Source organism: Pelecanus crispus, chromosome 8, assembly GCF_030463565.1.
Source record: "Pelecanus crispus isolate bPelCri1 chromosome 8, bPelCri1.pri, whole genome shotgun sequence".
Taxonomy (NCBI): Eukaryota; Metazoa; Chordata; class Aves; order Pelecaniformes; family Pelecanidae; genus Pelecanus; species Pelecanus crispus.
In genome coordinates, this window is record NC_134650.1 from 151,681 (window position 1) to 164,460 (window position 12,780).

The following is a 12,780-nucleotide window of genomic DNA, read 5'->3' on the forward strand; positions in this document are numbered from 1 at the left end:
CTATTCTCTTAGGAGCATGGGCCATCTGATTTCTGCATTTATTTATTGAAAAATAATTTAATGGTGTCTGGGAAAGTTACCATTAACTTCCTTGGTACTAATGTTGCACTGATCCAAAAGAAAAATCCCCAATGCTGGTCCCACAATTACACACACCCCAAAGAAGTTAATATAGCCTTCTCTTTGGAAGAAAAGGAGAAGCATTTTAACAAGAAATTATATTACACTTTCAACTCTATTCCACTGCATTGTACACACATTACACAGAGAAGATGGACAAAAAACACGTCAAAAGCCCAGCTTACGATGTGGCTCCACCATCATCATTGCCTCCTTCTCTGACATAACAAGCTGGCAGAACTGGTCCCCAACATTGGCCAGGATATATTTGGAAGTTTCCAGATCAATCCCCTCTGCAGGGGAGGAGGAAGGAATCCATAGGCTCATGGCATCAGGGTCACTCTGTTGTGGGTTCAAGAAACCCTCTACTCGTAGAATACCTTTCCGGGTAAATATCAGCCTGCAGAAAACAGAATGGAGTAATTGAGAAGCTGCTCAACGACCTTTAATTAACTTATAATGCCATCTGTGTCAGAACATAAACCCAGAAAGGGGGAAAAAGGCTTGAGCTGGAGTGCTATACTCTACAGCCAGTACAATTATTATGCAAATCCAAGTAACACAGAGAATAAGATACACAAAGGCAATGGCCGCAAAACCCACTAGAACAAATCCCCAGGTCCCAGTAAGCATTTGTGGGAAATTCCACATACAGGAAATTGCTACAGCTTGGTAAATCACATTTCTCTATACTATTAATAGAAAGAGATGACAAAATTCAATTTATTTGGGCTGCTGCATGATGCTGCTTGTAAAATTGTGCATGGTTCTCATTCTCTATTTTAACTCAGGAGAAAGTTATTTCCCAACTTTTGGGAAACCAGTATTTCAGTTCTGGCTAGGGCCACTAGCACTTGGCAACTGTTTTAACAGTTCACATTAAAAGACATGCAAAAATCCTTATCGTACCTACTATTCTTGCCACTCCTCTCCACAGAGATGAGTCAAAACTGTTTTATCAGTAGCTGTTGACCCGCCTAGTCTTTGTGTGATAAAAAAGGTATAACAACATAAGTTACAGAACCCTGAACATCTCCTGCCAATATTAAAGGTAATTTCATTTCCAAGCAAAAACAATCCTGTCTTTCATCTCAATGCTAGATTAATTTTTAACAAGTTCAGGAAGAGAAGCAGCTATAATCCTTACTGGATGGGTGGCACATACTAAAAATTCACTTCATCTGTTACAGGCCAGAAAGTGAACAAATGTCTTTTTGGAAAAAGGTGCGTAGCACTTGCTAGAATAGGCAGTTAAGGAAGATGAAGAGAAGCATGACAGGTCAAAGAACTGTAAGACATGTAGACAACACAGAGAAAACACAAGCAGCGTTCTACTCCTAAAACACTGTTCTGTACTCAACAAAACCTAGTCAAACATTAGCCTTATGCTGGCAATATTTAGCTACCTGTTGACCAAAGTAAAATTTTTTCTCTGTTCTGAACTCCTTATGAAAGAGGGAGAGAACAGTTATTACATACAAACTGCTACCCACAGTAAAATTCTACCCAATAAAGCAAATTCAATCTCCTGAGGCTGCATCTGAAGGTTCACTTAGTATCATATAGCTGTTATCTTCCAACAGCAGCTCTTCCCGCCCCAGTTAGGGAATTCCAGACAGGTGATGCAGGGAAATGCAAGACACTAAAAATCTTCATTCTTGTACCCACGCACATTAAGTAAAACATAATTACTTTGTGCTTGGACATGGTCCAAGCTCTGCACATAGACTATATATGAAGGAAGGAAGAATTTGAGCACCTCCGGAAATGGAAGAAGCGACATGCCACAGTTGAGTCATCCTGCTCTTGCTCCTTAAATTTGCGGTACCGCTCCAGACGGCACTCACGGCACTTGTGCAGATGGGGAGCTACATTGATGCAAGAGCCATCCTGGAGAAAAGGCTCACCTGACTGCTTCAGCTTCCTCACCTTACTCATATCTTTCAGCACAGACTGGCCAACTGGGGGAGGCAAAGTAGAAGGAAAAATCCGTTAGTTAACTGCCACAGCAAAAGGATACTAGCCCCAATAAACATATTTTCAGAGATCTGTATGCTCATACCCATGCAAAACCAGTAAGACTGTTCAGATCTGCAGCACACCACACTTTTGTCCTGACAAATATATGCTTAAACATTTCCCAAAGTGAATATGTTAATTCACATACAAGAAGCATTAAACTTTAGCCTTGCAAATATCTTGTGTGCTGCCTACGGAGCATAAACGAGGTTTACACTAACATTCACGTGAGTTCATCACACAGGAGATATCCCAGTATCCCACATCCCTGTGTTTCCAAGACACCCTGCATTCAAGTCATCACCTTTTAGGGGAGCTGTGCGAGGCCGGCCCTTTGGGGCTTGCTTCCCTTTTCCTTTCCCCAGCAGCAATTCAGCATTGCGCTCTGCATTGGGGCCTAGCTTTGCCATCAAGTGGTCTGGGATTCCCTTCATACAAGCCTTGGCCTGCAGCTGGTCTTCAGAGTCACTCAAATCTGACAGGTCACTATTGGTACTGGAGTCTGAGTCCTGTTTGGATGTCAAGCTCCGCTCATCTAGAGAGAACCTTTTCACAGCTTCAAAAGGGGCTTTGTTCTCCTGTGGAAACTCTGCCTGTGAAGAGAAAAAGCCAGGTGGATGTCTGCCAAACACATTAGAAAAAGTTTTCAGAAGAGGATTGTCCTGCTGCCCAGGCCCAACAGCTGGTTTTTCTTCTGTTGGGCTGGAGGAAAGTGTGGGCATCTCAATAGGCTGTGTCAGGTTGCTGGTCGGTGAGCTGGAACGGCCATTCCCTACAGTGGAAGGGCTCTGAACACCAGCAGCAACTGTTGATCCAGTACTGGAGATCATCTTTGAGGAGTCAGTTGTTATAAACAAAATTTTCTTCTTAGCTAGAGAAGAGTCTGTAGAGGTGAGTGATTCCGGCCAGCCAGAAATGGCCTTATGACCCACAGGCGTAGAGGGAGTAGAAACCCCTGTCTGAGATGAAGATGCAAAGCCACTGAAAGGACTAAGTTCTGCTTTCTCAGCAAATGCCAGGAAAGGGTTTGAGGGTTCCTCTCTTGATAGCTTTGGGGGCTGTAAAAATAGGTTTTCATGAGTATCTGGGGGGCGAGTATTCAACAGACTTCGTGAAAAGGCTGGAGTAAGGGTAGGCATAGATTCCACAGGCAGTTTCCGCTCCACAGAACTGCTAGACTGGGCTCCTGGTTTAGTGTCCGCTGAAAGAATTTTACCTTTACAGATCCCAGCACCCACACTCTCTGTACACTGCTTGAATGAGTCCCGACTAGAGGCATCTTCAGTCAAGCTCTCTGAAATGACCGTGAAGTAGTTACTGGAAGGTAGATTTTGGGACATGCACTGAAAAAACAAGTTCTTGGACAGATCGGAATCTTTCTGAGCCTCTTGTCCAGTACTACAGCCAAAAGGAAATCCAGAAGGCTTGCTTTCTGGAGTCACCACTCCATTTGATTGGCTCCTTCCACCCCCAAATACCAAGGACTGGGAAGCACTTGGGAGAGAGACTCCAAATCCAGAAGAAGCCAAAAGTGAATTTCGGGAATTCTGAAACAAAATTAAAAAGCATTAGCCTATTAAAGGGTTCTTGTTTGATTCAGCAATACTTTGGTTCATCTAATTGTACAATTAGCATTCTACTTATCCATCTGTAATAGAAACTTCCAGCAGAATTATTTACCAAAGAAACTTCTTTAAAGATTCTGCTAGACTAATTTTTCCTACCTACAAGCTATTGAAACCAATGAGCTAACAGTGTCCATTACATACATAAAGACGCATGGAGAAAATGAACACTTAATGTCTTACAACACTTTAGAACAAAAGTGAGACAAGGTAAACTAATTCACAGAAAAGCAAGTTATTTAAAATGCTGATTGCTTTAATTCAAATCAGCAAGAAGAGAACCTTAATTGAAACTGCTTTTCAACAATCTCCCATCTTTCGCCCTCCCCCAAGATCATCCTGACAAGCTTCTCCTACTTAACCAGCACCCTTGAAATAATTAACTCAGTTTGCAAAGTTAATTAAACAAAGAAAGCTCCCTAGCAGTCAGTGAACCATTCCTGGTTACAGCAAGCCACATCTGCTGACAGGTAGATAGATGCCTATGAAGTGGTGCCTCCCAGGGCATTACTCAATAGAAGTTAAGCACAAAGGGCTTAATTTTTATGATATCCAAATACTGGAAAGTTTTCTGACTTGCAGATTTCTCCTAGACCCATAACTGTGATATGGAATATTCACTTGCTCTCTTCTCAATTTATACTTATATTCAGATTTTCCAATTCTCATAGTCCTACTGTAACTGATTATATTCCGCAACTAACTCATCAGTTCTATTCCTTTTCTTTGAGTTTCCACTTATAAGTCTTCTCATAAGGAATATTCATGCTTAATACACTTTTATTCCAAGGCCATGTTAAATACAAACACAGACTCCGCACAACACATCTTACTGGTCATTAGTGTCACTGCACACCTACTATACTGCAAACTAATGTTTAGTTTGTTCCTCGTTATCAACCTCCAGCTGTAATAACTTTAATAACATATTAACATCCCCCATGACAGTTCTTCCACATACAAGAATTTCAGATATTTCTTTTTAGAGCCAAAGTAAGTTTCACAAACTGAGTTCTAACACTCTTAAAAAGCATATGAATATGAATGGAAACAAACCTTATTAAGTAATCTCAGGGACCAAATCATACTATGATAAAGTGGACAGTCTGAAGCAATAACACATGTGAACTATCTACAACACTCTTACTGATTTATGTCAGGTTCCCTCCCTCAAGGAAAACACAGTGTGAAATGGAATAATGGTCTACCTGCAAATTCTGAAGCCAGATTATTAATAATGATTTAAAACAAGTGATTTGAAGTTAGGGAGAAGGAGGGAAGGGGAGGTGGTATCAACATTTCTCAGTACAATTAAAGTTCTTCCTTAATACCACTGATGATAGATAGAATTTTGACCATTTCACCTGCAGAATTTGTAGTTGCTCCCAACTCAGAACTTTTTTTTTTTTTTTTTTTTTATATACAACAATGTAATTATTTAACACTCCTGTCTTCTACAAGTCTATTTCTCCTTTACACCTTACCATCTAGGAATCTTTATCCCAAGGTAAACATCTCACCTTTCCCCCCACTCCATTAGCTAACACAAAAGACAAGGATGAAAGTAATTCATTTAACCACCTGGCAATCACCTTGGAGTCTCTAATGTATCTCTCATTTTCTTCACTTTTTTATACAGTAGACTACAAGTTTATTAATTTTTGCTGTACTTACTGAGGTGGGCTTTTGTTTTTGTTTTTATAAGCCTTCATTTGATTACTTAAAATGTCTTCTATTTTGTTTTTAACAGGGTTTCCCTTCTACTTCTCCACTTTTCCCCTTGAAAACAAAGACACAACTAAAAGGTCTTCAAGCTGCTTCCAGACTGAGCATTTTACTGAAGTTTATTCTAAAGGTACCCATCTCAAATGTTTTAATTATTTCTTTGTTTTCAGCCCTAGATAGTATATGATGTGACTGGCTTGTTTTTCTACTATGGAGATATCATAGCTGTAACAAATAAGCTGGACATGTATAAAAGGTCCTCTAAATGTAGCCTTATTGTTTTTCTGGTTTTGAGGCTTTTTTTTTTTTTTTTTTAAATTTAAATGTTCAATTCTGCACATTCTCATGCATATTTGCTTATATAAAAGCAAGAGATATTAAGTAGGTTATCTTCCATATGACACAAAATTCATTGTATTAAGTGCAGTGCTTAAAGTGACTTTAAGGCTGCATTTCTCAGGTTAAGGCTGAATAAAGATAAGAGTGCTAAATGTTGTCTCTTATGACTCCTCCACCAAATATCTCCATTTTCTTTTGAGTTCTTTCTTAGATCAAATAACAGAAAGGTTTCCTTTGGGAGGGGAGGGATTAATCAGAGAAAAAGTAGTTCTCAATTCCATGGACACACTTTGTAACAGGAATATGTTGCAGAACATCTGTTGCAAATATGTATGTATGTCTTGAATATGCTGGATCATGAGCTACTCACCTCTCCCTGGGCTTGTGATCGGCCTGTTTTCAGTTTCTCCTGTCCAGTAACAGCTGGCAAACTGGTATCAGAGATTCTCACAGTTGTTGGAGTCAAAGCAGTCGTAGTAACTGCAGTTGCAGAAGTCACCGTGCCTTGGCCAACCTGTTCTAGTGATTTTCCTGCCTCTTTACATACAGATCCAACTAGCAACGCTTGTCCAGCCACAGAGGAAAATGGAGTGAAGGGCAATGGTGTGTCACCACCAACTGGCTCATCTTGGACTACTAGTGTTCGGCCATTCTCTTTGGTGTAAGTGGCAAAGCGGATATTGCGATTAATCTGAGGAATGAATGAAGGCAACTGTTTGGCCCTTGGATCCAGTCCTGTTTCACTATTGGAGCCTCCTTTCCAAGGACCTCTGCTTGCCTCACCTCCATCACCACCATTGCTATCCATCTCACCCCTCTCCTTTAGCTTCTTTGTTGCAGGATCACACCCAGAATCTGAAGCATTTTTCCTCCTCCGTCCATCCTTTCCCTCCAGACTTTCTTTCTTCTTTTTCCCTTTAGATGATTTAGCTGCTTTTAGGCCCCCTCCCTGTAACAGAAAAAACCATGCAATCACTAAATGGAACAATCAGTAATACCCATTCAAAGAACATTTTTCTGCTAGAACGAAAAATGCTGCTCTTAAGCTTAGGAACATTTCTTTTAATCACAACTTGAGACATTTAAAGAAAGATACTATGTGAACACAGAACACAAGCATAGTGCAGTCTTGTCTTTTTTTGTACTAGGATAGGATCTTCACAACAAGATTTTTAGCTGGAGCTACTTTGTGGTAGCACATACCACATCATGGCAGATTTTGGGAAACATGCAACACAGCCATACTCCAACACAGTTCTTGCTAATGAACTGTTTCGGCTGGGATAGAGTTAATTTTCTTCCTAGTAGCCAAAATTAGGACATGTATGAAAACTATTTGCACACTAGTTTTTGCTACAAGTCTAATCCCTGCAGTTCTTTTGAAATGCACACTGCACACTTTCTGTCCACTACCCAAAGCCTACAATATTTAACTAAAGGAGATAGCTTGCCCTTTAGCCTAGGGTAAAAACACAGGTTCAAATGTTATCATGGAACCTCTCAACTAAAGCAATGAAATGCCACAAGTATACAAGCCTGCTTCAGAGAAGCCAGATGGTAATTTTTAGAAATGCCTAAAAAGGTCTGTGAAGAAGCACAGAGTGATCCCATTAGAAAAAGGCAGTGAGCATAGAGACATTCTTTATCAGAGCACTACCCTTTAAAATGGAGCACAACAACTGTGTTTATTGAACATACCCCCAAGATCCATGCTGAACTTAGTAAAACAGGCCTGAACAAAAAAGCCAAAGAATGAAAAAAAAAAAAAGATTGTTTAAAGAAAGCTACGACCATCTTTCAAAGTGGTAAAGAAAAATTTCCTCTTCCAATTACATTATCAAAAGCCCACAGTGAACATAGCATCAGTTTTTAGTTGCTTCCATGTTTTAGATGTCTTATATCTAAATCTTTATGAAGTTTCACACCATATATACAAGACCTGAACTGTTGTAGTACCTCACTTGGAGAAGTGTTATCCATCACCACATGAATCAGTCGAGGATCCACCGACTTTATTTCACCACTCTAATTTTTATGCAGATTGATATTGAGGAGGTAGGAGGAAGAAAAGAGGAGGTTAGTTTTTAATTCAGAATATATAGTATCAACATAAGAGACCTTAAACACTGGGTTACTCTGCAGCCCCTCTCCCATTCGCCTTTTCTTTCTGTCCCACTTCCTTAGTAATACCACAGCCTTCCAGTTTGCCGTCTATCCTTTTGCTCCTCCTCCATTTCAAAAACTTTCAGATTTGCTTCCTACCACTGTCTCCTTGTATATTTGTTCTACTGAGCATCTCTAGAGACATTCATTGCATTAAACACAGCTCTTAAATTTGATTTAGTATTGTTCTAGCCTTCTGCGCATTCACTCTGCTAGAGGTAGAAAAGACTACTTACTGGAAGGAAGCACATCAATTTATGCTAACTATCCTCATCAGCATCTCCCCAAAAGGAACAATGAATACCCTCTCTCTCTATCTGTGCTTGGAGGTTACCTTTTTATTTCACAGTAGATACACAGTAAGTTGGGTGCTTCCTGGCATGTATCTGCTGAAAGCATATACTCCACAATTTCAGTGCCTCTCCAAAGTACTATACTTATTTACCATACATAGTGTACTTTTTTCCTGTGCACCAGCAATAGATCTAGTAGTCAGAGTACAGGATTACTGCATGCGTACACAGGACTTACTGGGCACGTTCAGCGTATTCATTCTGCACACGTATTTTACTGCACATGGAAAAGGCTACGGGCGCGGGGACATGGGACAGGACCCAAAAAAACCAAGTAGAGTGCTGCTGCTGCTACAGTAATTTACACACAGCACCACAGACCTGGTCCTAGTTACTCCTGAAAAAGGAAGCCATCAGGAGCAGGCTGCTGGTAAGCCAGAACTGCCTGTGAGACCACACAGAAGCACAGAATACAAACCAGGTAACTAGCAGTGCGCACATTTTCTGTGCAGTTTACAACACTTACTAGGTTTACTGATAGGAACAGGGCAAACGTAAACAGCCTGCTAAAATACATCAATTTTGTTAGACTAAGACTTCATCTTCTATGCTACACTTGTTTCAAACCACTTGTACAGCCTGTCAGATAGAAGCTGAGAAGGCACAGGAAGACCACAGCATAACAGACCCAGAAGGTAGCTTTCTGTACATCAGCATGCTCTCCCATCCAGAAAGCCACTTCCAATATCTTTTCATATAGCACTCATTTCCAAAGAAATTCTTATAGCTTCTTCTGTAGAAGTGGGCTGTGTATGATCACAACATAGATAATTACTCATCTTTTAAAGCAAAAACCAAAGAACCAAAAGTACAAGTTTTGGTGAAGCTGTCATTCTCCACGAGATATTGAGGAATGGTATTTTAGGAACACTAAAGCAGTGCTTCATATTTTTACCTCAGTCACAGACACCTCCATAAGACGAGTTATTGGGTCTTGATGGCTCACAACACCACAGAGCCAGCTATTTTCATCCTCTGGTTGGTACACCTTAACTCTTTGGCCTTGAACACTGTAAGGACCTAGAAAAGAAGGACTTTGAGTACATTTTCCAGGCAAGCTTTGTGTCATACTAGTTAAGAGTCATGCAATAAAGAGTTCTGTACACAGAATTAGGGCTTGGAGTGTCATCTTTTGGCTGGAAAGAAATTAAAACACTAGGGCTTCTGCTGCAAATCCTGCCTAAGCCAAGCATTCCATTGTAAAAAGTCAGTAAGCCCTCATGGCTGTAACTCAAAACTATTGTAAAGACAAAATGAATAGTTTACAATTAAAAAAAAAATCAAAATAAACTCACTCCTTCGACAAAATCAATCTAGACAGGGGCTCCTTGCTAACTGAACTCTTTTGCTTTCTAACCTTCTAACCTACAGGTCAGTAATTATGAAGCATCAATCCAGTCGACAGTCATAGCATTCTGACTCAGTCCAGATGCATCAAATCCCAGCATAAACTGCATGCAGTTCAGAATGGAAAGATATATTTGTAACTGTGGAAAATTTAATATAATTGCACAAATATCCAGTGTCTCTAAAGCGACCAGTCTTAGTTCTTTGACCCAGGTAACGGATCATCTACAGAAAGATTTCCTCCAACCCTGCCCTCACTCTCCACATCAGGATGCAGAGCTTTCCTCCTACCCTAAGTCCAGACAAAAAAAAAAAAAAAAAAAACACCTTAGTTAATATTAGATCATCAAAATCCACATGATACAACAGCCTGTATCTGATACAACCAGAACTAGGTGCTTCGAAAGGCAGCTCCAAACTGGACAATTCTGAAACTACTTGCTCATGTAAGAAGTATTGTCCTCGCAGCATTTTCATCAAGAAACATTTTATTTAACCAAAAGGCACCAAATCCCCATTAAGAATTACATCACCCTTCAAATGCAATAGTGGCCTACGTCTAGGGTGGCCACCTGGCCCATGAACCCAAACTCTGGATAGAAAATAGTTTCAGCACTTTAACTAGAAGATCCCAATATGACAACAAAAGCTGCAATCGGGCTTAACCCTAATACACAATTCAGACAACAGTTAAGGTATTAATTCTATGCTGAGCAGCCACAGCCACACAATATTTTCAACTTAAACAATTCATGTATTAATTATCAAAATGCCAAAATTTGAATTTGACATAACAACAACAAAAAATTAAAAGATCAACAACTACAGAGTAACTTCACTTCTAAATTTCCAGAATTATAGAACAGAACCATAGAACAGGACCAAGACTTTAAAAATTCAAAACTAAAACTTAAAATAAGGGAAGTTGTAAATACACGGACATTATCAATAATATGTTGTCCTACTTTAACTACATATTCAGTAATCATTCCCAGTAGGTATTCTGGCTGTATCTCATCAACTGCTTACCTGTATCCGTGACAAAATAATGCTTCTTTGTAAAGACCTTGCAAAACAATACAGCTTCCAAATCAAACAGTAACAGAAACTATTACTATTCTCCTTCACAAATGCCAGCATAGTCTACCTGTTCCACAACAAAGTAGCCCCAAGATAGAAAAAACACAGTCTCACCTCTACTAAATATCTCCTGAAGCTTCTGGTCACTGATCAATGCATTGACAGATTCTCTTAGCGAAGGCTGTTCCTGCAGAATCTGATTTTGACTCTCTGTTCCCATCTGCCAACAACAAACAGTTTTAACATAAAAGTATAGTCTTTTAAGGTAATAGAATCATTAGTTTTGAAGGGACAGCTCTTCTTGGACTGCTCTCATAGACTAACAAACAAACAAACAAAAAACCTAAGAAAAACATTGCTGAACATGCCAGGAGGAAAAAAAGGACTAGCTACGCAAAAGCTGTTGCAAAACTTCCATTGCAATTATCAGCTACACAATGCTTGACAGCTAGCTCTCCAACTGACCAATATAGAGAGGAACTAGGACTTTTCAAATGCACATCGAGGCTAGTTCCCTGGAAAAGCAGGGAAACAAATGCAAGTACATGACAGGCAGGGCAGTGAAAGAAGGAAGACAAGAATACGGAAGTGAAACAGTAAAAAAAAAAAAAAAAAATTAATCGGACAATCACAGCACAAAGTTAAATTTGCAGTTTAACACAGTTCAAATACCTGAAATAAACGTAATCCACTGGCATCAGACAGGAAACGTAGATGTCTGTCCAGAAGAAACTCTACTGGGACTACAGAGCCTAAACCCAGCTTATCTACTAGAGGAGTGAAGGTCTGTGATGAACAACAAAAAGCAAAGGTTATAAAAATGACTGAGCACACATACAGGCCAATAATAGTTATTTTTACATACTATTTAAGTATCACAAAGAATAAAAAGTTTCATTTCTCAACTTGCATCACGCAGTGCCTGAGTTTTAATGCAAATTATTACTCATTAGGTCTAAGCCAACAGTTCTTGCAAGTGTGGCATATTACAAGAAGGAATTACAGAAAATTGGCTCCACTTCTTCATTAGAACTTAAAACAGAACTGAAAACACCTTTTGTAGTATTTGTTTCTTCATAGGTAAGCACCTCCTGATGCTCAGGTTAAAAAAAAAAAAAAAGCTTTGGTTAATGGTTCAATCTATGCTACATATTTCGGGTATAGCCTCATGAAAGGAGCATTTTTATTCCCATACAGAAGTCAGGTCTAAGTAATTTATAGGCATATTAATAAATGGGGGCTTTTTTTGCTAGCGCTTTGTGCAAAACTGAAGTTCATAACAGGTGTACTATTGATATTCAAGCTGCAGGACAAATCACTAAAAACACCTAGCAGAATCAGAACAATAACCTTGTAATGTAACTTGCTGATGAAAGAGGAAGTTGCCAACCACCGGAATCTTTGAAACACGTTCTCTGTCTTACGTTCACACTTAAATGATTTTAACACACAAGTATTCATGACATCTTTCCCTTAACAGCTCTCATCAAGTTTATTCACACCCCATTCTCCTGTACACAACAGTATGAATATAAAATTTATTTTCTCAGTTTATGTAAAACTATTTCCTAAAAGTGAACAGGACTACAAGAAAGAGACTATAAAGGATGAATACACATTTGTAAGTGATATATCTCAAAAAAAAAAAAAAAAAAACCAACCCAAAAACCAAACCCCAAAACCACTACCACCACCATGCCCCCCCCAAAATACCATCCACTTTGTAATGCTAGGTAGCTGGCTTCCCAGAATTGTCCACATTGCACATATGTACTCTGGTGCTTTGGCTAACTCCAGTCTGTATTCCCATGCAGTTATTTGGGTAAGCCTCTACCACTTAGTGAAAGCTTGAGTGCTCACATGGCTGTCCCGAGTACAGGGGATGGAAACATTTTTTCAGCAAGTCTACAGATATATCTCGAGTTATAGTGGGAATACTCTGGGATCTTAGTGGACCCATATTTGCTTCTAACAGTCTTCTAACAGATTCTGACACAACTCATTACACA

General features: G+C 39.5%; 1 protein-coding gene across 1 annotated transcript in view; it reads right to left on the reverse strand.

Moving 5' to 3' along the window:
* The window catches only part of KDM3B (lysine demethylase 3B), a 68,154-nt gene that overhangs the window by 31,995 nt on the left and 23,379 nt on the right, over positions 1 to 12,780 (reverse strand). Inside the window, exons 3-10 of the mRNA XM_075715160.1 lie at positions 11,444 to 11,557; positions 10,886 to 10,991; positions 9,240 to 9,364; positions 7,785 to 7,853; positions 6,199 to 6,777; positions 2,444 to 3,686; positions 1,880 to 2,081; positions 306 to 520 (exon numbers count right to left, since the gene is read on the reverse strand). Coding sequence (XP_075571275.1) covers positions 306 to 520; positions 1,880 to 2,081; positions 2,444 to 3,686; positions 6,199 to 6,777; positions 7,785 to 7,853; positions 9,240 to 9,364; positions 10,886 to 10,991; positions 11,444 to 11,557 — 2,653 coding nt within the window. The remainder of the gene's footprint in view (positions 1 to 305; positions 521 to 1,879; positions 2,082 to 2,443; positions 3,687 to 6,198; positions 6,778 to 7,784; positions 7,854 to 9,239; positions 9,365 to 10,885; positions 10,992 to 11,443; positions 11,558 to 12,780) is intronic.